The sequence below is a fragment of the Gallinula chloropus genome, assembly GCF_964237585.1.
Source record: "Gallinula chloropus genome assembly, chromosome: 1".
Classification (NCBI taxonomy): domain Eukaryota; kingdom Metazoa; phylum Chordata; class Aves; order Gruiformes; family Rallidae; genus Gallinula; species Gallinula chloropus.
In genome coordinates, this window is record NC_140085.1 from 206,569,367 (window position 1) to 206,595,220 (window position 25,854).

The 25,854-nt window shown below is 42.5% G+C and overlaps 1 protein-coding gene across 2 annotated transcripts; it reads left to right on the top strand.

Annotated features, from left to right (window-relative positions):
* Positions 1–559: 559 nt before the first annotated feature.
* ZC3H12C (zinc finger CCCH-type containing 12C) lies at positions 560–24,947 on the top strand (the record flags this gene model as incomplete). Of its 2 annotated transcripts, none has more annotated exons than XM_084260817.1 (6): positions 560–583; positions 5,829–6,595; positions 18,031–18,170; positions 21,261–21,495; positions 22,364–22,470; positions 23,234–24,947. In XM_084260817.1, 6 exons carry the CDS (start codon positions 560–562, stop codon positions 24,628–24,630), a joined length of 2,670 nt encoding a protein of 889 aa, XP_084116943.1. In that variant the 3' UTR covers positions 24,631–24,947. The 2 variants fall into 2 exon arrangements, with proteins under 2 accessions (XP_084116943.1, XP_084116944.1); XM_084260818.1 differs by lacking the exon at positions 560–583 and adding an exon at positions 1,767–1,787.
* Between the last annotated feature and the right edge of the window lie 907 nt (positions 24,948–25,854).

A 25,854-nucleotide genomic window follows, 5' to 3' on the forward strand; every position in this document is an offset into this window, starting at 1 on the left:
TCTCTTTAATATTTTTCCTTACAAAGAACTTCTTGTCTCCGTAACCGGAGGGATTATATTCCTGAAGACTGCTATATTTTAATAGGAACTCACAACTTTTACTACTTAAAAATAATTCCTTTCTTTGTTTCATGAATTAGAAACAATGAGGAGAAGCCGAAGTCTGCCCAAGCCAGGTGTTTCTTGTTGGCAGCCTGCTCCCTAATGACTCCGGCTCTCATACAGCAGCTGCCTGCTAGTCTCTTTTGTATGGCCTATTGTTGCTGCACACCCCTCGTTAATACACATGCTGCCCGGGGCAGACCCTGAGAATGACATCAACTTGCTTATCTTAGAAACCTCCGAACCTGATGCAGGGTGGGGAGGTTGCCTTGCATCTGCCCGGCCAACTAATTGTGAGCGCTGCGGGTCGTGATTGGCTCCGGCTCTGCTCGGTAATAGGTTAAGCAAAGACATCGCGGGTCCATCTGTTCGTCCATTCATTGTTCTGCTTGCTTGCCTGAAGTCTGCAGTTGAAATCGTGTTAAGGAGTTGCTTCTGGAACAGCTACAAGAAACCAATGTCTGTGTGTTTCCCAGCGAACGTAAGTATATGGGCTTCTCTCTGCAGAAACAGGACGTCCGCGCCTTCCCGGTGTTCCCGTGTGTCGGCTTGCGTTTGGGCAAGGTAGCTAGCACCTTGTGTGTCAGCTGAGGTGTGCACGCTTTGGGTGTCTCCTGGAGAAAGAGGGAAGGAAAGCCAGTTGTGTCGGAGGCTTAAGGGTATTAAAGAGCAATGATCTCACCCGGTGCATTCTGTTAAGGAACTTTCAGAAGCGTTGGCAATGGTGCGTTTCCCAGAGTTTGAAAATGGTGGGCAGTAGTCATCAACAGAACAAATCCTCCTCCAGCCCTCTGAGGGCAAGGGTAGGTTTCAACTGAAAGCTATAGGTATTTGCTGCTTTTTTTTTTCTTCTTTTTCTTGCAAATAAGCTATTATTTACTTTATTTTGAGGGGGTAGAAAAAGCTTTTAAGAAAAAAAAGAAAAGCACTTTTCCATTACACCATGCAGTGGGTGAGATGTCCTGTGTTTGTGAAAATAGGAAGAGCTCCATTGTGGGCTGTCTGAAGATACTGTAGTGCAAGATAAGAGCCTTAGGATGCTCTTAGGTGGAAATGTGCCAGTCAAAGGGGTTGTGCTTTGAAAGCTATTCATAAGTGTGTCAGATCTAGCCTGGCTATTTTTATAAAGTTTCTAATCTGTTTTGTTTTATGTTTTGAGTTCAGATGTTAGGCTGAAGAACAAACACTGTATACTCCATCAGCCTGTGTTCCAAGGATCCTCTAAAGAAAAAAAAAAAACCAAAAAACAAAGACCTTCATATATCAGTTGGGAGGGAAAGAGAGCATATAAAAGGGTTAAAAAGAGGTTTGCATTTCTACCACATGCCCTATTGTGTGAACATATGCATGAGTCTATTGAAAGTTTTCAGAAGATGGGCAGGCCACCAGTTGCTGGTCTCCTGCAGTTCCAGTAGACATCTGTTGCCCCAGAGCATTAACCAATCTGTTCAATGGGACATCCTTCCTTTGTTGGATAGAATGATGCAGACAACAGCACTCACTGAAATACAATGGTAATTAAATACATAGAAACTACAGCAGTAGGTATTTATTACATATTCATTATTTTATTTGCATTGTTGCAGTATCTTTATCATTTGGATAACTGATATATTCTTTCTTTTCTTTTCTAATCAGCTCTGCACTTCTGTTTGTGACAAGTAATGACAGTGTTTCAACAAACTGTGATTTCAATATTTTCCATTTTATGTTTAGAAGACTTAGAAAAAGTCTGCCTGTATGAAAACATGCCGAACTATTTCACTGCACAATGTGTCTTCAGAAACTTTTGACAGTCTTTTGAGACAAAAATTCTGTTACACACTAGTTTGCTTCTCACAATTTCCCTCTGTGAACTACATTTGCATTAAATTGTTCCTCTTATGCTCAATTGTAAGTGGAAAATATTCTGAATACACATTAAAAGATTAGATGATGTACTTGCCCACATCCCTTTTGAGAAATATTTCTGTTGTGTGTGAAGGGGAATGAATGGGCTGATTATTGTTAAAGGCTAGTGGAAAATAGTGGTGACTTCTAAGAAAAGGGAAAAGATTACACATCTGCAATGTACAGGGTTTATCCAGACTGTTACCATTATACTTGATAAATGCCTTTGACCCAGCAGTACAGTATTTTAGGCCTTTAACAGAGAACTGAGCATGAAATGCTGTAGTTTTAGGCAGGCTGCAGTTTCACACTTAGGTTGTATACCTAAATTGGGAGTTACCCATTTTATTAACTTTGTCATAAATACAAATTCTGTTATCCAGCTGTGGTGAGAATACTGAAGACCCTTGACAAGAAACTTTTGGCTGATTTTTGTTTCTTTGGCCCTCATTCAGTTGAGTCAGAAATCATAGCATGTATTTTCCTGAGCTGTATTGCTCTGTATCAGTAAGCATACTTTAAAACTCTATGTACATAATGAGAGTTCAGTATAAATAAAGAGTGTGAGGAGTTGTTATTATCTGATGTGATTCCTTAGGTAAATGTGACCTTTCCAGGTTTTCGTGGACTTCATTGTCCTATATGTAGGTGCACTAGTGTTTGTTTGGAATACAAACTCATCCAAATACACTGGCTGGCATGTTGCTCTTCGCTAATCAAATCAAGATAAAATAATCAATTCCAGAAGCATTCAGCAGTGACATCTGATTGTTATGTTTCTAATCAATGAATAAAGGACACCATGTTGGCAGCTCCAAGGTCCAGTGTTTCTAAGAGATGCTGCTGCCCACAGATGCTGTGTACAAAGTTCACAGATGTTATAAAAATTTGTCTGAAAATATTAATAGTTTGTATGCTGGGTTTAGGCCATATGCCAGGAATAGTGTACTGCTTGTGCAAAAATGCTTCAGAAATCTTTTGCTTTGGATTTGCAGTGTAAACATCATTGTGTCCAGCCTCTAAAAGCAATATTATGGCGTCTGCATACCATCTGTGGCAGGTTTTAAAGCTGCTGCTCTTACGTTCTTCTTTAAATGGTTTCTGAAAAACAGTAGAGTTCTGTGCAAAGGAAGCAGTTATATATTGGAACAAAGTGGAGATTGACAGGACACTTAAAGCAGATAGATGCAAGGCTGATTATACATTCCCAACAATAGACAAAGCCCAGTTTATAGTCACTTTTCATACACAGTTGATGTGCAAATCATTTTAAATATGTCTCATGTAACGCCTGATCTTCAGACACGTGCATATGCTAGGTGGTACTTTGCATCCAGCTGGAGGGTGTTATGATTTCAGTTGCTGTAAAGCACTTAAACTTCAAGGAAGAAGCGATTGGCAAATGACCTAAATATGATTTTTAACCAACACTAAAAAAAAAATCCTCTTTCTCATCTGTGCTCGTCAAGCTTTGTTTATTCAATGCTGTTAATATGTAAACCACCCCCCTTCCAAAAAAAACCCCCCTCCTCCCTCTACTTTTAGTTCAATTCTAAAATGACATTTCACAGTACATGGATTTAGGCAGTGACCCATTATCTCCCCGTATTCTGCTGCAGTAGTACATGAGCCAGCTCAACTTTTCAGTCCAGCTTAAAAGTGTTGCCCATTAACTAGACTTCCTCGAGTCAGAGCAGATTGTGGGGTTGGTGGAACAATGATGTCGGGGCTTCCAGATCGGTTTGGCAGCTGCATTGTTCTCCGAGGGGAAACCAGACGCACTTAAGTCCCGCTCTCTTTCATGGGCTTTTGTTCATACCAAATTATTCTTTCGCTGTGCTAGTATTCATGATGGTATGTTAAAGGAGTGCATCCTAGCAACTAAAGGCTGGTTGCTAAGCAGCCTTGCTTCCAATAGGGGCTTCTTGTTGGAGATTTTTTTTTTTAATTTCTCCTTTTTGGGTGTCAGTTCGGCGCAGGCCGTGGTGTTGGGTATTCTAACTGTATCCTTTTCGTGGGATACCGTGATTTGTTACCAGCGCGATGCCGCTGAGTGCATTACGTTAGTTAATAAATCACTGTGTGAAAGGGTCCGTTTCCTAAATTCTCATTGTGTGTAATCTGTGGTGTCGCTCGAAATCCTGAACCTTCAAGTGAAGAGAAAGTAATATTCCTTGATAGACTGCTTGAGAGTAGTACAGCCCTAAATTTTCTCCCCTGTTGGTCTTTCCTGGATTAAGATGTTGGAGATGAAAAGGCTGATGATAGATTTGCTTCTTTATTTTAACTAGAAGACCTTAGTAAAATAAGGTTTTGTGCCCTGTAACCATAAATCCCCACCACAGTGGTGATATCTTGGCACTCAGTTCCTATGGACTCTGCTCTTACCAAACCACAGATTGAATTTTTTTTTCTTAATTCTCTCCTAAGTCTGGACTAATGTCTCTTCCATGCTCTCTCAGATCTTCATCCCAAGAAAGTACACTGTACTTTAAAAATATTCAGTCAGTTCTTAAATGCTAAGCTTTAAGGGTATGGGAGAGTTAATGTATTTGCTGACAGGTTTTGGCTGTTCATGACACACACCTGTAATTAGTGCCAGTGTAGATCAAGAGACTCTGACATGGTTTTTTCTCAGTATATGAGAACTTACCCTTGATGAAATTTGTGTCTGTAATGTATCTGTCAAGTTCAAGTGAAGTCATTTTATATTCTGCCTTGCAAGATGGAAGTGTGAAAGAACTCTTTGTTTCATAGTGCCCCTTAATGTAAATTCTTCTTTTTCATGGTAACCCTGCAGTACAATTGGTCCATATGGTCCATTTCTATCTATGAGAAATAATTTGCCTTTTACTTTTTTATTGAAGCAGTTAGCCAGTATTCTTGTTTTTGAAGAACGAAATAAGGGAAAGAGGTAGCAACCTGCCTTGAAATACAGATTGTGGAAGTAATCCTTGTGATGAAATGGGTAGCTAACTTCTGTGTAACTGTTGTTATGCAAAATTTCTCCAGAAGAAATGGTGTTGCAAGTGTATGAAGTCCAGAAAACTGCAATTTCTCTTCTGTTCATCCCACATGACTTCTATCCATGTATTTAGTTTTGATTCAACAAAAGGCTTGCACAAGCCTAGCCCAGAACTGAAATCAGCCTTTAATTTTGTTGCCTTGTTGGCTTGATGAATGGTCCTTTGCAGTCAGTGCAAAGACTTCCATTGGCATTATGGGCCATTAGATCAATCCGTGTCCCTGAATGCTGTGTGTGTTAGTGATGCAGCACTCTGTTGAAAGCCATTAATCTGTCTTGACTTCATTATCACTTTATAAGGGAATTCAAAAATAGTTTGAGTGTATTGAGTCAAACTGATGGTGTCTTTTTAGGGCTGATAAGTTTTTATTTAATCATGCTTTCTGTTACTAATTCATCCTATGTCTTACATTTGCCTGGTAGCCAGATCTAGTACTATGCTGATTTTGTTGTTACAATGCTGTCTTAAGATGGAAGAAATACCTCAGTTCCTTTAATTTGTGACAAGACTTCTGTCTCTGCATTACAGTAGGTAAACGAGCAGCATTTGGTTTCCTATTCTTTCACAAACCCATTTCTAGGAATGTTTAAGTAAAAGATTTGATACACTCAGAAAACTGAAGATCAGTTGTTCATCCAGTTAGCTATGGATATTCCTTAGGAAATGGTTTTGAAAAAGAAAAGTTTCCCATGTTTAAAATAAAAGTTGTATTTCTCTGCTGGGAGAGAATATTGCTGCTGAGGAAGGAGCAAAGAGGCGCAGAACATGTAATATGTGTAACCACTTGCAACGTTTCTGTTCTCTCTCTAGGAATACGGAACACTTTATATTCAGGAATACAAGAAAAACAGCAAAGTGGAGTCAAGTACATGCAGCAGCTTCATGGGCTTGAAGGATCATCTGGGGCATGACTTAGGCCACCTCTATGTGGGGAGCACTGGCACACAAATAAATGCAATTGTACCTTGGTCAATGGCGGAGAAGCCGACGATGGATAAGGTTAATTCTAGGAAAGAAGATGTAGACAAGGAGGCATCAGAGGAGACTTCTGGAAGCTCCAGCTGTGACTCTGAAGAAAGCACAAATTCTGATAATGATTCAGAGAGACTGAATAATTCTGCATCAGAATCACATTTATTGCCTAAGACTCACCGACAGCTGTGCCGATCTCCTTGCTTAGAGCCTCATATATTAAAAAGAAATGAAATCTTGCAAGACTTTAGGATAGAAGAGGCTCAGATAGTACCTAAGGAAGTCAAAAAGCCACCTGATGTGGTGAAAGAATATCAAACCAAACTGGAGTTTGCACTTAAGTTGGGTTACTCTGAAGAGCAGGTTCAACTTGTACTCAATAAACTTGGTACTGATGCTTTAATAAATGATATTTTGGGAGAACTTGTCAAACTTGGGAATAAAACTGAGACTGATCAGACTGTAACTAATGCTAACACTAGTGTAATGCGTGAAACGTCTTCCATAGAGTCTCAGAGGTCAGAGTCTCCACTGCAGGAGGATGTGACAGAGGATGGTGACAACCTGAGGCCAATAGTTATTGATGGAAGCAATGTTGCAATGAGGTATGTGACCATGAAGCTTTTGCTTTTATATTTAAATGGAAACAGAATAACCTTGTCCCATTCAAGTACGATGTTCAAACAAGGTGTTTAGTGTAATTGCCTAAAGCTGTATGCAGGTTCTGTCACAAGCATCTTCGTTGGCCACACAGTGTGGCAATCTTGTAATCAGGCTAGAGGTCTGTAAGAGACCAGTGGTTTGTGCTCACTATTAGAACAACCATAGGTTAATGCCAGTCTCTCGTTGTAGGCAGCTGTCAAATCTCTACTTCCCACTGCCACTCTAGTAATTAATTAATTTTTGGTAGGTACCGTTGCTATGGGCAATTGCTGTGTCCAGTTACATACGTGAGGTTAAAGCAAATGTAAGATTCCTTAAGATTATAAAGTAATGCTGTAGAATTAAGTGGCTTAAGGGATGCTTTCCTGTGGTAGGTTATACTATGGTAACTGCCCTGTCTCTAAAATTGGTCTCGGTTTTCAGATGTGGAAATAGTTTCTATTACCATTAATTCCTGAGATTGCTGTGGTTCAGACTTTCACTTACATGCCCACAGATAACACATTTACCTCCAGCATTCATCCATCCTGACCCCAGTCATCTAGCACAAGAAACTTGTCTGTGGGGAGGCGAGAAGCAAACTCTATCAGTGGTTGGGGGGGAAGAAGGAAATAGCAGAGACGTGTGCTGAGAGATAGGGGGTTTATGGCTATATAGATGATTAAATGACAAATTTATTATTTATAACTAATTGGGTAACTCATAAGGATTATCTCATTGCTAGTGCTGTGGTTTAGAAGGTCAATTTTAGTCTTTTGATGACGATGTGGTTCTCATTAGCTTAGTAATGAAAGTCCACGTAAGACATTTCTGGGCTAAACGCACAGGTTTTTTAGCTCCTAATCAAGTCAGTTACCTTTATATTAAGCTTTTAAAAATTGAATTTAATTACAGCTCTTATTGACACTAATATGATAGGTTTTGTTTGTATAAAGTGATGTGTTAGCCCATATTGTAAACGGGGTATTCCTGTGAGCTCATTCTGATGTCAGTCCTGTTATTTTTGTTCAACTTGAGCTGTAAAGGAAGTCTGCCCAGTTGAATGCTATTCTGGTACTCAACCAAGTTACCCAGAGACTTCTAGGATGAGTTTAGAGTGTATTTCACATAAATCCAACACAGCTGTATAAGTGTTAGCTAGTTAGCACAGCTCAGACTTGGTGGGTGGACTTGGTGCTCAACTTCTCGCACAAACTGCACTGAATGCATTCCAGAAGCAGCTCCAGATCAGTCACTTTTCCTTAATGTTTATTCATTTATTAACATAAATATTTAGAACCTGCCTTTCTATGCTCAATTTGCTTTCTTGACTGCCTACTTAAAATGAGCCAAATATGAATGCATGCTGTGCATGCTACAGGGCCTTCAGACAGGTTAAATCCATTAATACAACAGTCCTTCTGTTCCAAGAATCAAATTAACAGGTCTTTACTTGCTTTCTATCAAATCTAATCACAAAGACATTCCGTTTGGAAGGGTCCTCTGGAGATGATCTAATCCAATCCCCTGCACAGAGCAATGTTAATTCAAGGCCATGTCAAGTTGAGTTTCCAAGGTCTCCCAGGGGTGGAGACTCGCCATATTCTCTGGGCCACAGTTAGAATGTCCTCACTGTAAGAAGGGGGTTTTATTATGTTTAAACAACATTTGTTGTATTCCACTTGTGCCCGTTGCCTCTTGTTACGTCACTAGGCACCAGTGAGAAACCAGTTTCTGCCCTCTTTATTCTTTTCCATTGAGTATATATGCACATTAATAAGATCTCCCTGAGCCTTCTCCAGTCCCAGCTCTCTCAGGATTTCCTCATATGGCAGGTCCTCCAGTCCCTTGATTAACTTTGTTATCCTTCACTGGACTCTCTCCATTATTGTCCATGTATGTTTTAAACTGGGGAGGCCAGAACTGAACCTAGTACTCCAGATCTGGCTCACTGATGGCTGATGATCAGCTTGGTGTTTACCAGAAACCCAAGGTCCTCTTCAGAGTTACTTTCTAGTTGTTTGGGCCCCAACCTGTACTGGTGTCTGGTGTTAGTCCACCCCATGTGCAGGACTGATATTTCCCTCTGTTGAACTTGCTGAGGTACCTGTTGGCCTACCCTGCCAGACAACCTCTGAATGGCAGTACACCCATCTGATGTACACCTCCCAGTTATACATCCTCTGCAAGCTTGCTGAGGGTGCACTGCCCCATTATCTAGGTCATTAATGAAGATGCTAAGTGATGCTTGCCCCAGTATCAGTCTGTGGTGCACACCAATCCTGATTGGCCTTCAGCATTCCTTCATGTTAGTGCAGCACTTCCACCAGATTTCAGTCCACTGCTCTGTCTCTTTATCTTGCCCGTACTGGTAGTTGGTCAGTGAGGATGACAGTGTCAAAAGCTTTGTTAAAGGCACAATAAACAGCATCCACTGCTCTTAATCCACTGAGCTAGTCACCTCACCATCTCACTATGAGGTTGGTCAAGCGTATTTACCCCTCATAAATCCTTGCTGACTGTTCTAAATCACCTTCACCCAGTCTACATAATTTTTTAGGAAAGAGCTTCTGGGAAGATGTGTTCCATCACCTTTGAAGGGATCAGGGTGAGTCTGACAAGTCTATAGTTCCCTGAATTATCCCCTTTTGCCTTCCTTGAAGATGGAAAGGATATTTGCTCTCTTCTAGTCTTTAGGAATGTCCCAAATCATCACAAACTTTCAAAGATTTTACCAGGAGAGGCCTTGCAATATCATCAGTCAGCTCCCTCAGCATCCCTGAGTGCATCCCATCAGGGCCTAACGGCTTGGGAATGTCCCATGTCAACATTCTGTAGCCTCTGCTGAGGCAAAATCTTGTCCTGTCACCTTTGCCCAACTTCCTGCACATCAGGGGACCAGTTTTTATTTTGATAGAAGTGGTCCTTGAAAACCAACGAGCTCCCCTGGGCCACTCTTTTCTCTGGGGTTATGTGACATGTGAGTCTCCTGAAAGAGTTTGCTCTCCTGAAGTCTGCTTTCTGCCTTGCTCGCTCTTCAGGATCCTGAATTCCACTACTCAGTGGCCAATGCAGCCAAGGCTGCCCCTGACCTTTACATTTCTGACCAGTTCTTCCTTGTTTGTAGGTGTGAGGTCAGCAGGTTCCCTTGCTGGGAATTCCCATTCCCTCCAGAAACTTCCTGGATTGTCCATGCCTACATCTGTTGGTCAACCTGTTGGCAAAGATATTTTTCCCTGCTCTTGGTCAGCTAGTGGTGAAGATGTTTTGTTCTGCTTGGTCAAGTGGATCCCACCTTTTCCTAGAAATCAGTCCTTGGTTATGAAGGATGTTCCTGTGTTTGTAAAAGATGAGTCACAGCAGTGCAACCAGTTATTTCCCAGCAGGATCTGTCCTTCCCCCTTCAAGAAAACACGTAATAGTAAAGAAGCACCTTAAAAGGGAAGATTTCAGCTTTTCCATGTAAAAGAGGAGTGTTCAGATCAGCAGGGAGGATACAGGAATTCACCTGCAGTTCAGACAATCTTGTTCAAATTTCAGTCTCTAAATATCCAACATCCTGTTACAAGTAACTAACCTATAAATTGGCACAGTATCTTCTTTTCATTCCTTAAACAAAACAAAACCAATAAAAAGCCACCAACAAAACCCCCAACCTTTTCAGTTTTCCTGCCTTTTGGTAATGCTTGAAAAGCTTCTCTTACACTTTAAGATGGCATTGTTTGTCATTTGTGCCTTAAACTGAAGAAAGTTGGTCAGGTGCATCTTGTACATTTCAAGTTTAAAGCTCCAGTATTGGCTAAAGAATATGAATTGACTAAAGTGTTAAAAACAAACCAACCCCCCCTCTTTCAGATGAATAACAGAAAGGTGGCTTTTGCAGGCTGTGAATTGTCATTTAGTTTTGATGGGATGCTTCAGATCTGGTCTTGTTCTTTCGTTATTCTGGCTTCCATCACGTTGACTTAGCCCTCTTCCAGAAGAGAAAAAATGACTGTTCATTTAAGCCAAACACACACCAAGCCTTTTGGTAGAATGCTCTTCCAGATGGGTCTGATCCTTCTCTGTGTATTGTGAACTTTAAATCAGAGCTGAATAACAACTGAGGTTATCTCCCAGAGTTGCTGTGGAGCTCGTGGGAGACACTTCCCAGAGCTGAGAGTGAAGCTGGATTAGGAGATAGGACCCAGGATTAAATCATGCCATACCTGAGCACTGAGCTAGGTTGACTTTCCAAAGAATTGTGTAGCTCTAACCCTGCTTCATAAGGTGAGGGTTTGGGGTTTGGGGTTTTTTTTTTGTGTAGATGATGATGTAATGAAAAATCTTTATGTAGAACTTGTGAGTTAAGAAAGGTGTTTGTCTGTTGACGTAGAAATGTACTCAGAGCCTTATTTATTGTAAACTGCACAGCATAGATACTAGACAGGAGACACATTCCAGTCAGTGGTGGCTCTTTATCCTTGTGTGATGAGACTTAAGCTACCCTAAATTTTCCCTTTACATAGCTGAGGTAGGGAAAGGTGATTTCCGCCCATCTAGCAACAGCACATCATCATCTCTTCACCCCTACACCTGTCTGTTCTCCAGTGTCTTCTTGGACCTGCTCTTCAGGCTTCCTCAGCTGAGCCTCTGCAGTCTCAAATGGAGGGTAAAGGTCCTCCATGAGGCAGCAGAAACAAGGTTTTGAGATTCTCTCTGGCACCTTCATTTTAAGGCTTTGCTTTACTGCTGAGGATAAGAAAGAGCGAGTTTCATCTGAAGAGAGAAACACCTGCAGCATATTTGCAGTCCTTTTCCTTTGCTTGCCCTTTCCAAGGGTAAGGTTGGGATGCTGAAAATTGACTAAAATAGGCTGTTGCTGCGATACATGTCTTTGCTGGAATCAGGCTTTTGCCACCAAGAAGTAAGGAGTAAGGGATCGAGTCTTTAGTTGCAAAAACAGCGGGGAAAAGGTAACTCTCTTACTCATTTGTTTCTGTTCCCTATTTGTTAGTTTTCTCTGGCTTCCTTGGGTGCCTTCAGACTGTCTTCACTAACAGTAAAAAACTGTTAAATTTTACATAACTGTGTATAAAACTGTTGGAAACATATAGGCAAAAAAGAAGTCTGCTGTGCTTACGGTGTGCAACACAAAGATAACACTGATAAATAATTTGATATTTTACTTGCTGCATTATAATTTTTAGACAACCACTTTCAGAAATACGTGGGCAAAAGATCTGAAGTGCTTTGGTCTGGATTTGCAGGTTGAAATCAATGAGTCTTGTATTGAGCAATTAGATTATTCTGAAAACATCACCCTTAGGATTCCCAGGCCATGGAGGTGGTGCAGTTCAGTTTCCCCTTTTGGAAAACCTTGGCACGTATATTTAAGTGATGCTTGATGGTACTTTATTGCACAAAGGAAGACACAACACCGGATAATTTTTATTTTGTGAGAGGTAGATGCTGATTTGTTTGTGGGGTTTTGGTTTTTGTTTGTTGCTGGGGTTTTTTGTACTTAAATGCACTCCCACTTAAGAGGGAGTTTTCTTCTGGCTTTCATGCCCAGCCATCCTGCCAGCCGTGGATGTGCTGGGTGGCATCACAAACATACACCCAGGCCTGACAGACATAATGGAGACCCCAGTGCTGTTGAGGAGTGGCATTCAGCTGGAGGGAGCATGAGATACCCAAAGGTGCTAACCAGAATTTGACATCCCTGTTTAGACACCTGAGACTTGTCCCCATGTGTTAACCATGCATGAGGCAGCTTATTCAGCCGTAGTGAAAGGTTCACTGACACACTGTCTGCATAGAAGTTTTTCCACAACTGCAAATTGTGCCACAGGATGGTTTGATAGTCTTTATCTGTGTGTGCCATACATAGTTTTCATGTGACAATTTAATGGCATACATATTTTAACAAAGAATTTACCTGCATTAGCCTCTCCTCAGACTGTGCATTACCAAGCTCAGTAAGCACGATTGTATCCTGGTACCTTGATTCAGGTGTTCTAGGCCAGGTTGGATGGGGCCCTGGGCAGCCTTGTGTAGATCCAGGCCTGGAGTTTGGTGTCCCTGCCTGTGGCAGGGGGGGTTGGAGCTCTATGATCCTTGGGGTCCCTTCCAACCCAGACTATTCTGTGATCTTTCAGTGGCACTAGCTGTCTAGTTTCTTCAGTTATTTTGAGAAGTCACTTTAAGGAATAGATAAAAATACTTTTCCAGCAAGTAACGATCATGTGGATAGGAGCTTGTCACTGGCAGCTTTGAGTATAACTTCTCTTTGCCTGTTTTGACCCCTGACTGCTGAGTGCGTGACTCTTGCTCGGTCAGACTCCCGCGACTGCGCCTGCCGTACTCCATGGAGTGCCCCATCATTGGACACCCTGCAGAGGAAAGATGTTTTGAAAGATGTCACAGCTTCCAAGATTTCTCTTCTCCTCAAAGTCCTCAAACCATTGGAGTTGTTTGTCATGGCCTAATGGGAAAAAACCATTCAGGAACTGCTTCACCTGCTTCATGTCAGCACCGAGAACAGATGTGTGTATATATAAGGAACAAATGCAGGACTGATAGAAGGCCTAGGTTACTGAGAAATGCTTTGGGACAAGTTATTTCTGTGATTAGGAAATTAGTAGAGCTATAAAAACATACTGAAAGAAGGGGTGAGGCTAGTGACAAAACCAGGCTGCCAGCCAAATGAGTCACTAATACACTACTAGGTGAAAATTCTTACCTCCCTGTGCTATGGACTGAGCACTGCTTTCCTCCCGTGACATGGTGGAAGAAAACAGCTTAGTAACTCTCTAAATTCACCAGGCAGATCTGTGTTTTAATTTTGTTCTTCTTGCTTTTATTCAATATGCTTTTACATGAGAAGTGCCTTGATATGTCTGGATTTCAGTTCTGTAAAACCTGTATGTGCATCCCAACAGAAATCATTGTAGACCTCAGCTCTAATGTCTCTGGTCATCACTGTGTATGTTTTCTGTAGCTTTCAAAACCTGGGTCCTCCACCTAGGTTTGAATATTGCACTAGAGCACACCAGAAGTCGTGCAGCTATTGTAAGCAGTCAGTGTTTTAGGAGTGTATACCCCAACTCTTTTCACTCAAAAATCTAGTTTGTGGGCTGGGAAGGTAACAGAGAAGACAGAAATGCACTCATCAGCCCTTTTGCCAGTTGGTGCTAACTTGTAGCCAAGAAAATGCTCAATTGATTTTTGCTCAGGAAGTGTTATACTACTATTTTTTTTTTCATTTAAAAATAAACCCACAGCTATCAACAGTGTAAATTTGGTGATCAAAAGAATCAAATGTGCATGGTATGAAATACAAATAGATACTTCTTAAGGAATATACTTTCTTTTCCTTCAACTAAGAGCGGTAGATTAAACATGGGCAGCAAGTCACCAAAAACATCTCACCCAGGACTACAGCTGTCATCCTGACTGCTCTGAGCTTCCACATACTGCCAATAATTGGGAAGAGAATTTTAAAAGAAAGTTTATTTATATAGAAATACAGACATTTCTTCTCTTTTTACAACTGCTGAGAGGGAAAGAAGTCAGAAGCAGCAGCGTGATTTCAGGCCTTTCACCATATGATGTATCATAAAGCTGATGAAGCACAAAGATCGTAAAAGGGAGAGCATCAAATCTGCATGACAACAAACCAGAAGAAAAGGACAAATTTTAATTGCACATCTTTCACAGACTCTCACAAATCATTTGCATTTCTTGGAATTTGTATCTACTCAGATCCCAGCTTACACATGGGTCTGAAAAGGACGAGAAAAAAATGTGAACGTTTATACAGGCTATAAATCCACTTGCTCAGCAGTGCTGAAGAGCTAATATGCATTGTAACATGTTTCCTGCCTGTGTGTTGTGAAGTTTAACCAGATTTAAAATTTCTGTTCTCAGTGGAAGAATTTTAATAGTCTGTATTAAGAGAAAACTAAGGAGCTGAACTGCCTGGTCCTCCCTCTGCCCTTAAAAGTGTGGCTTGAATTCCAGCCTGATGGCAAGCAATAGGCAAGAACAGTCATTTATTTCAGGGTGGCTGGGATTTCATTCCAGAAATTATTTCTCAGACTTCCAGGAAGAAACATACTGTTACTAAAACGTAGTTGTAACAAAACACTTGTTCACCATCAGGAGTGAAAGGTGGGTTTACCCACTTGAAACCATGGAGATTGTTGAGAGTAATAATAGTACAGTGATTTCACTGGAATTTAGTAGCTGGAACATGCCCTTCCCAACTGTTTTAACGTGGATTGCAACGCTTTTAGGGTTGCACATGACCTGCTGATAGGATGAACAGTAACATCTTGTATCAGGCTTTGCAAAAGGGGCCTTATGGCTGCCCACTGGGTCCTGACTGTGCACCAAGCACTGCGATTCCGTGTTGTCGGGGGGACATGTCATTAGGCTTGTCCTGGCTGGAAATACTGTTGGCCATTTTCTCTGTGCATGTGCATTTTAAATGTGATGTGTCTGTGTGTGGTTTGGTTTCCCATTCCTGGGAATTTAGATACACAGAGACAGTACTCGCTCAGTCAAGCAAGCACAATAATAATTGTATATTATAAAACAGTCCCTAGGGAGAATATTGCTGTGTGTCATAGAATCATAGAATGCTTTGCCTTGGAAGGGGCCTCAGTGATGATCTAGTTCCAACCCCCTGCCGTGGGCAGGGACACCCTCACTAGACCAGGTTGCCCAAAGCTCCATCCAGTCTGGCCTCAAACCCTGCCAGGGCTGGGGCTTCCACAGCCTCTCTGGGCAGCCTGTGCCAGTGCCTCACCACCCTCACAGGAAAGAATTTCTTCCCAACATCTAACCTAAACCTACCCTCTTTTAGCTTGAAGACATTGCCTCTTGTTCTATCACTACACTCCCTGGTGAACAGCCCCTCCAACTTTCCTGTAGGTCCCTTCAGGTGCTGGAAGGCTGCAATAAGGTCTCCCCAGAGCCTTCTCTTCTCCATGCTGAACAAGCCCAACTCTCTCAGCCTGTCTTCATAGGAGAGGTGCTCCAGCCCCTTGGTCATCTTCAGGGTCCTTCTCTGGACTTGCTCCAACAGCTGTATGTCTTTTCTGTACTGGGGACCCCAGAGCTGGATGCAGTACTGCAGGTGGGGTCTCACGAGAGCAGAGTAGAGGAGCAGAATCACCACCCTTGACCTGCTGGTCACGCTGTTCTTGATGCAGCCCAGGACACGATTGGCCTTCTGAGCTGCTAGCGGACAGTGTCAGCTCATGCTGAGCTTGTCATTGATCAGCCCCCCCGAATTCCTAATATTGGAGTGTTATTACTGTGTAATAATGTATTACACAATGTTACCATAAAAACAGGGAATGTGTTACTGCAGAGGCAGTAACTATAACCATTAGAGAGAGACAGAGTGGGTTTATTGACCTCAAAACATGCAAGTAGGAGGAATTTTTAGGACCCCTGTGGCTATCCATCATCATATTGTCTTCCTCAAAAGTGAGTCCGTGGTGAAATAATTGTCTTTTACCTTTCTGGAGAGCAGGTTGTGGAATACTTGCTGCATGACAAGCCCGCCAAGTGAAAGGCAAGGGTTTGCTACTGTGTTTCTTCTGCTACATCAAGCTGTGGGCTTGGGAGAGACCTCACAAAAGTTGGTTGTCTCCTTTGCACAGAGAACTCAGACTGGCCCAAGGGAGCCGTCTGACTTCTTCTGCGGAGTGTCCAGTGAGGACATCCCAAAATCCATGGGCAGACTGTCCCAGTGATCATTTGGAAAGCTTTTCTAACATACTGCTTAACTGCTCCTTAAAGCCAGTGAAGGACTTTTCTGTCCTTACCCAGTGGGATGACTGTGGGTCACTTGCAGCTGGCACATGGCACCCACCCAGTTGGGTGCTCGCTGCCACCACCAGCAGAACAGAGAGAAAACAGGAGGAACAGGAGCAAGAAAACTTACGTGTCAAAATAATGACGGGGAAATCACTCACCAAGTACTGTTGGATGCCAAACAAACTCAACTTGGAAAATTTAACTCAATTTATAGCGAATTAACATAAATATTTAATCACTGATTCAGATAATGGGAAGCAAAAAAGACTGAGATTAAACTACTTTAAGGGACAATGCCTGTCCTCTCCTTTTCCCAAGCTCACTTCGTCCCAGACACTTTTCCTCCCCGCTGTCATTGCTGCGGGTGCTGCTGAGTCCCTGCAGAGCAGCAGTGAGCAGTGCCAGGTGTTGGGGTCCAAACATGGAGGTTTCTCCCTGCTGCTCCTTCCTCTCCTGCTTTCCTTCCTGTGCTCCACAGGCTGCAGTCCCTCTGGGGGCATACGTGCTCCCTATGGAGCACCTCCTTCTCCAGCCTTGGCATTCCTTCAGTCCTTTCTCTGTTGTGGAGCTGGCTGGAGCCAAGCACGCCTGGGACAGGAGAGCCCTTACCCCCACAGAGACCACCCTGCAGCCCCCTGCTACCAAAACTTTTCCATGGACCCAAAGGTTGATTACTGTCTTTTATTTTAATTACTTCCTATACAGTGAAGATTGTTTTGTTCCTTCACAGGCTGCCTTTTTCTTCCCAATTAAGTAAATGCCCTTCCTTCAGCCTTTCTCCATAGGCCTTGTTTCACTTTCTTTTGGATTCTTCCCAGCTCCTCTGTGTCTTTTCTAATATGTCATGCCCAAAACTGGATGCAGAAGTTGGCTGAGGACTCATCTGCCTTGAGAAGATGACATAATTGCGTCTCTCGCCTTACCTCAGACAGCTATTGCACAACAGGCATACACTTTGTTTTGCTTGTGTCTGATCTGTTCCTGCTGAACCATCTTTTCACAGCTCTCCAGACACAATTTCTCCTCCTAGAGCACAGTGCAAAGCAAATTCTTTGTTCTCTCATGTTGCTTTTGGACGGGCTCTCCAGTTTGCTGTACTGTCCCGCAGCGTGCCTGCCACCCTTGGGCATGCAGATCTTCTCTCTCCTTCCCTGTTCAGATGGGACCTCACAGGGGTCCTGTAGCCAGTATCTGCTATCTTTTCCCCCACCCCATGCACACCAGTGCTCATCTGCCAGCATTTTACAAACACTTTGTACTCTTGTTATGTTGGTATGTTCAGGTCTCCTGTGTTCCCTCAAGTCTCGCCCCATACTGGTTGGTCTGTGGGGGGTTTTAGCACTCCCTACTTACATTTTTCCTTGCTTGGTGCATTAAAAATGTTGAGCAGATTCAGTATCCCTCTCCAACAGCATTTTGCAAGTGGTGGTACTGTTTGGGCAAGGCTCAGGCTGACTCCTGGTTGCCTTTAGAAACCATGGAGCGAGTGAAGAGCGTGACTGAGATCTGCATTTCGCTGTGCTGCATTTAGAGTCATAGAAAAGCAAAGGAGTTTTAAAATAAGGAATTCCAATGTGTGTTTCAGCCACGGGAACAAAGAAGTATTTTCTTGTCGAGGAATCAAATTGGCGGTAGACTGGTTTTTGGAAAGAGGCCACAAGGATGTCACAGTGTTCGTGCCAGCGTGGAGGAAAGAACAGTCTAGACCTGATGCTCTTATCACAGGTAAGCTCTCCACCTTTGCTGATGTGTTTGATGCTTTGCACAGCGGGAGTGCCACTGCTCAAATGAACACATTTTTAGAAATGAAATACTATAATAGAGAGTGTCTTTGGTGTAGTTACTTCCTTGCCTTCTTCAGGGAGGAAGAAGGCAAAGCAGTGCCCTCTTCACATCCCCCTTTTCTGCTTGCCTGATACATTTTTGATGAACGTTGGTACTTACTTCTTGAAGAACGTAATTGCCACTTTTAAAATCTGTTCACACCCGTGTAGCATTGGCAGCAAAGAGGTTTGAAGTTGGTGATTCAGTGGGTGATCTTTCTTGTGGTGAGCAGTTTCTGCCAGGCTGGCCTGTCTGCCCGTCACCTGCAGTGAGTCACTGCCTGCGCCCGAGGTTACAGGAATTATCCTCGCAGAGAGGGAACGGTTCCCCTTTTCATCATTACTAACTACAAGTGAGACAGTTTATGAAAATTTTAATCTGGAAAACATGCTCATCAAGCAAAAAAGAAATTTTAAAAAATTGATGTAGAGGTATTTGTGTCTAGATCAAAATGTGTGCAGGCTGGAGAGTTGTTTTCCCTTTGCCCTAAAGTTCAAGCAGAGGAGAATTCAGGTTTAAAAACCCCGAGAATTTAGGGTGGGAGAGGGAGGTTGTTGTTTTGTTCTGTTCTGGTTTTTAAAATGGCTGCCTCTATAGGAGGGGAAGCTTTTGGGAGTTGTAGCGATGGCTTCTGAAAGAATATGGAAGCAAGCTTGGCTTACCATGTGCGTTTTCCAATATCTGGAAAGATAGAATTGTAGAGGTTGGAAGGAACCTCGAGAGATCATCGGGTCCAACCCCCCTGCGAAAGCAGCTCCCTAGGACATATTGCACAGGTCGGCGTCCAGACGGGTCTTGAATATCTCCAGAGATGGAGACTCCACCACCTCCCTGGGCAGCCTGTCCCAGGGCTCTGTCACCCTCACTGTGAAAAAGTTCTTCTGCATGTTGGTGCGGAACTTCCTGTGCTCCAACTTGCAGCCATTGCCCCTTGTCCTGTCTCCATAGACCACTGATCTTCACACTTCATTTCATTTGCATGGCTGCTACTGTAACACACTGTGCTAATGCCAGAGGAATGTTTGGAAAGCTGTTGTTGTCTCACCGTAAGGCAGTGTGGAGCCTTTCTCTTGGAGCCCTTGTCTTTCACTGTACTAGAGCTTAAGGTGTGAGAAGAGCATCAGCAAAGTAATAAAGATTGGGCTGTTTAGAAATAAATTGAGGCATCTGGCAGAGCTGTGGATAGGGCTAGGTGCTCCGAAAGGAGGATCAAGAAAGTAGCAAAACAGAAAACTGACCAGTTGCAATGAAAAATCTGTTTGCCCTGTGTCATCGTGGACCCTGAAAATGGGAGGAAGATCAAAGAAGGTTATTGTATCCTCTGTAAAACAGAGGTTCTCCAGTTTTATTGTCAGGATGCAGGGATCCCATTTGCTACCAGTTTTGGAAAATCCATTGTGCTGACACTCAATTTCTGGAGATACTCACCTGAAATATGCAGCCACCTAGAGTTTTGAAAAAAATCTTAAATTACTAATGTGAAGATGGTTGTAGACTGTTGGTATTTGTGAGAAGCTTATTGGATTAAACAGCAGCTTCATCTTTCTTATTATTACCTGCTAAGCATCATATGGCAGTTATTTTAATTCTGTCTTAGTGGGCAAAAAAGTAACTTTCCATTACACTCATATTTATCATTTACCACGTGGAGGAGGGGTGGTGAATACTAAAAGGTTGGATTTATTTTAAAATCTTGTACTTTTTCTACTAGACAGATAAATGCTTGTATCAAATATATTGATGATATAAAATATTAATGCTGCATTTCTTCTTGTTAGTCTTTTTTTTTTTGTCTAGATGGAACATGTTCCCTGTCAAGTTTCTTGTGCTACAAAACAGTTGAGTTATTTGAGATGTAAACCTCTGTTGAGAGCCATGACTCATATTCGCTGTGCAAGCATCATCTTCTGCCATTTTAGACATTGCCTAGCTTTTTGTTTTGTTCTTTTTTCATAGCTTGTCTGCTCTGAGGCAAGTGCTAGGGGAATCAACACAAGGGGTGTGTGCTCCAATGCTAAGTACACTGGTGCTACGTCCAGAATCTTAGCTCAGACCAACCTCCTCAAGCTGTCTTTCAAAGCTCACCAGGATCCCCAAGTCCCACACAGAGAAAGAAAAAAATATCTATAGGTGATGGACAGCCTGTGTAGGGCAAGAAGGAATCATTCAACTCTTCCCCTCACCAGCCCTGGCAGTGGGGTTGGAACTAGATGATCTTTAAGGTCCCTTTCAAGCTAAACCATTCTGGGATTCTATGATGAATTAGACAAAATGTTAAACACATTTGCATAGCAGGATTAAAGAGGAATCTGCATGGATTGGGTAGGACTTGATATGGAAAACTGTGAACTCTTCAAGGAAGGATAATTTCTGAACTATTAGCAGAGCTAAAGAAAACAAACCCCATATTCATTGTTGGTGACATCAGATGTCTTGTTAGGGAATGCTGTTTACATTTGTGAAGAACCTGTTTGTAGAGAATGTGGGTTTTCTAGTCCTTGTGGAACCTAGTAGTAACCCCTTCTCTTGATGGGCAGAGTCTTCATGAGACAGTCCCATTAATGTGAGCTGCTTCAAGTATTTTGGAAGATATTTCTTGCTGGGTGCCACAAAGAGATGGAAGTGGCCCCTTGACTCTACTTGGGTGTAGCCCCCCAATTCACTGAAACATTCAGGAATGTCTAAAACCACCCCTTCATCCAGAGGAGTTGATAAGCAGTGTTTCTTTTGAACCACAGCAACATGAAGAAGGTCCCCTGCATTAGTCTTAGAGAAATGGTGTGGAGCAGGAGGTTTTGATTTCTTTGAGGGTGTTTTTTGAAAGTACTGCTAATTGACTGCTGACTGTAACTCCAATCTGCTGGACCATAACCATTCAAGACATGTTTAGTGCTAATGGTTGGATTTTCTTCCTCAAAACTAATGTCTTTGGAGATTAAGCAATCATTTTTTTCATTTTCTTTTAAAACTTGTGATTCTCCTTCCTTGTAGACCAAGAAATCTTGCGTAAGTTAGAAAAGGAGAAGATTCTTGTGTTCACGCCATCCCGCCGAGTGCAGGGGAGGAGGGTGGTCTGCTACGATGACCGGTTCATAGTGAAGTTGGCCTTTGAGTCAGATGGCATCATCGTTTCTAATGATAACTACAGGGATCTAGCTAATGAAAAGCCTGAATGGAAGAAGTTCATAGATGAACGCTTGCTGATGTATTCATTTGTTAATGACAAGTAAGTAATTCTGTCTTTGTAATAACTGAGGGGAGCACAGGTTGAAAACTGGTGTGAATTTCTCATTTTACACCCAAATCATTAAGTACCTGTAGGAAAACTGGAAGAATAGTCAAACATAGATTTGGTCTTCTGATGACAAACTCTGTATTTTGCAGAGCTTTTTTACAACAATGTCTTTTATATCTTTTTATGCTGGTTTTGTCCCCTTTTGGTGTATGCCAGCTCATATGCTATGTTTGGTGCGTGCTTTGCTATTAATATTGCAATCTCTTGATAGACTGAGACAGTATTTTTGAGTGCCAGTGGTTAGACTTCTAAATGTAGAAAACCCCATGTTGCAGGGAACCTCAGGAGGTCCCTAGTTCAACTGTCTGCTTAGATCCATCTGTGGTGTCTTCACCCTGACATACAGATCAACTGCAATTACTACTGGTGACTTCTTCCAGCGGGAGGGACAAAGTACTCTGGCAAGCAGGCACTTGTATTTGAGTGCCTAAATACTGATACAAGAGTTCTAGGCAACGTTTTGCAAAGTTAGTTGTAGCATTTGAAGAAATCACTGCTTGTGTTGCTGCCCTTACTTTGGTCTTGGAATGGGTGGTGTGGAGCCCTGCTTTGCTGCAGAGCTGCCAGATGAGCTAGGCTGAAGGTGTCAACATGATGTGTGCCTGTGGCCTTTCTCTCAGGCAGTGCCAGCAGCACAAAGGTGGCCTTTCAAAATGGCTCTCAAAGAGCTCTGGCTTAAAAAGGTCAGCATGGCAGGTTATGGTGTAAGATGCAGTCATGAGGCTCTTGGTCATCATTGCATGAGGAATATGAAAAGGCTTGTTTGCTTCCATAATACCTTTCTTCTTTTTCTTTATAGATTTATGCCTCCTGATGATCCTCTTGGCCGCCATGGTCCAAGTTTGGACAATTTTCTTAGGAAGAAACCTATTGTGCCAGAACATAAGAAGCAACCATGTCCATATGGTAACTTGATTTAACTCATCAGTTTTCTGTCCTGCTAGGACTGGGGACCAATCTCCTGCTTTATTTTAACACTGACAAAAGTAAAAGCTTTTAAACAGGGGGTTTTACGTTGTCATCTTAGCCTGAGAGTGGTTGAAAAGCTGAGCTGATGGTGGACACTGAAGTGATTTTTTTCATGTGTTAGTTAAAGAACATTTCTTACTTACTGGAGGAACTGAAGGAGCAACTTTACTAATCATTTGTAGGAATAGATCCAAAACAGCACCTAAATTCTGCAGACTGCAGAAAGCCTTTTTCTAATGTGATTTGGTCTTAAGACATCTAAGATTTCTTCCAGAAAAGTGATCAGGCTGTCTGAAGTTTAGCTACCAAGCATCCCTACAGGCACACCACCATCTCGATTGAACTGAAACCTGCTGGGTTAATGACTGTCTGACTTCCCTGTTGGTTTTTCTGTCTGTGTATCACCTTGGTCCAGTACAGCAGATGTGTACAGACACGCTGACAGTGCCATGTTCAGCTGAGTGTTGTTGGTAGCATTGGTCTGCATTCCTAGAGCACTACCTGCAGCACGCTACCACTGCCTCTTTTTCCCCACAATGCAAGAGAGGAGACATTCGGTCTCACCCCAAAGTCACACAGAACCACTTGTAAGGTCTTTGAGATGATCAGTAAAACTTTAAATGAGGGACATTTCCATTGTTTGATGATTAAAAACTCCTGGTTGAGTTTCTTTAAAATCTGATTGTGTTTGTATTAATAGGGAAGAAATGTACCTATGGACACAAATGCAAATACTATCATCCAGAAAGAGGAAATCAGCCTCAGCGATCTGTAGCTGATGAACTTCGTGCCATGTCCAGAAGCACAGCTGCCAAAACTACAAGTGAAGGAGGACTGGTAAAAAGCAATAGTGTTCCCTGTAGCACTAAAAATGATGGCACTTCTGAGCTGAAGCGTGCTGCTCCAAAGAGGCAATCGGATCCTAGTATAAGGACTCAAGTCTATCAAGACTTGGAGGAAAAGCTTCCCACCAAAAACAAATTGGAAACTAGGTCTGTACCTTCTTTAGTTAGTATACCAAGTTCCTCTGCTGCAAAACCCCAAAGTACTGCACCTTTAACTAACGGCCTTCCATCCGGAGTTCACTTCCCACCTCAGGATCAAAGACCACAGGGACAGTATCCCACAGTGATGATGGCAACCAAAAATCACGGAACGCCAATGCCTTATGACCAGTATCCAAAATGTGACTCCCCTGTGGATGTAGGGTATTACTCTATCCTGAGTGCATATTCAAATCTAAGTATATCTGGTCCACGTAGTCCTGAAAGGCGCTTCTCCTTAGACACGGATTACAGGATAAGCTCTGTGGCTTCTGACTGCAGCAGCGAAGGGAGCATTAGCTGTGGCAGTAGCGATTCCTACGTGGGTTACAGCGATCGCTCTTACATGAGTTCGCCTGACCCGCAGCTGGAGGAGAACTTGAAGTGCCAACACATGCACCCCCACGGCCGCCTTAACACTCAGCCCTTCCTGCAGAGCTACCACGAGCCCCTCACACGAGTACAAAGCTATAGTCACGAAGAACCAAAGCTTCACCACAAACCTCCCATCCCGTACATGGCTGTGCATCTGCAGCACCCGACGGTTGGTGCTCGTTCTAGCTGTCCCAACGACTACTCGACCTCTCAGAGTTCGTCACATTCAAAGACCATGCACCTGGGGAGAGCCCTCGTGTCCATGAGGATAGACAGCATTTCGGATTCCCATTTATATGAGAATTCTCCATTAAGACACAGGAAGCCTTATTCTGGCCAAGACGGGCTTGGGAGCTGGGACAGGCAGAGTTACGGGATGGATGCGTACGGCTACCGCCAGACCTACTCCTTGCCGAGTAACCCCACGCAGCCGTGTTACGAGCAGTTTGCCTTCCAAAGCTTACCCGAACAGCAGGACCAGACCTGGCGCGTACCTTACTGTGGAATCCCTCAAGACCCTCCAAGGCACCAAGACACCAGGGAGAAGGTTTACATAAATCTCTGCAACATCTTCCCCCCTGATCTTGTGAGGATTGTTATGAAGAAGAACCCTCACGTGACGGACGCTCAGCAGCTCGCTGCAGCCATCTTAGTGGAAAAATCTCAGCTAGGTTATTGAGAGAAGATGCATCTTTGTGGTGTCTAGTAGTTTTCAGCTCAGCACTAATGCTGAGGGAGGTTTGCTACAATAGCATTTGGGATCTCCTTCTCGGCAAGGAGGTTATATAGTAATCCGTTTATGAGAAATACTGTATCATGGAGTCTGTATGTAGAGCCCCATGCATCGAAAGTACCAGATATGTTTTGTGCTCTAGTTTGAAAATTTTTAAATGGCTATTTTCACAGCTGGGGAATGTTCCAGTTTAAATTAATATATAGAAACATATATATATAAAAAAAAAAAAATAAAACTTGATCTGTGGTCTCTGGTTATAATCTTTGGTGCATCAGGGGTTTATATACAGCACTTTCTATCCTTGTTACACGTTGTCGGGATTTTTGTTTTGGTTTTTTAACTTCCTGGATGTTTGTCCTTGGGCTGTGTGACATTAACCTGCAGAAAGAGAATTTTGCTACTTCTGGCAGGCAGTTTTCAAGCCAAGTTTTTGAACTTCTTACAACACCCTGAGTATGTTTGGTTGGTTGGTTGGTTTTGTGAGCTTTTTTTGTGCTATAATCATCTATTTATAGGAAACAAAGATTTACTACAGCACTGACTTAATTTTTTAAACAAATAATAAGTTACCAGTTAAGGTGAAATGGGTAACAATATATTAGTAATTTATAGTACGGCACTTTTCATTGCTTGCTTTGTTTTGTTTAAATAGTTACCTGTTTTGTTGATACAGTCAATTAGTAGGGTCAGGCGCAATCAGAGGAGGAAAAAAAAGAGATTTTATTTTATTTTTTTTTAATTTATGGAAAAGGTGAAATCCTCCTTGAGTGATTTGCAAAGGCGCTGAGAATTTGCAGCCCCCTTTGAGCCCAGCAGAAGCTGCAAAGGCTCAGAACCTCCCCACACCAGGTCACCCCGTTTCAATCCCCATGCGTTGTTACCCGGCTCTGTGTATTTCTTCTGGTCAGTAGAAGGGGCCTGAAACCGTAGGGTCTTGTTTAGTTGGTTTGTGTGTGTGGTTTTTTTCCTTTGTATTGCTGCACAAGTGTACTGGGCAAAATATGCTTTTCATAAAGTATTTACCTGTTTTTAAATGAATTTAATTATCTCAATGCAAGTTTTGTATTTAAGGTACTGTTTGATTTTTCTTGCTATTTATCAAGGCTGGCCTGAAAAGGGTTTGTGAGTTGAGGATATGCAACATTTATTAACTGCACTATGATAATG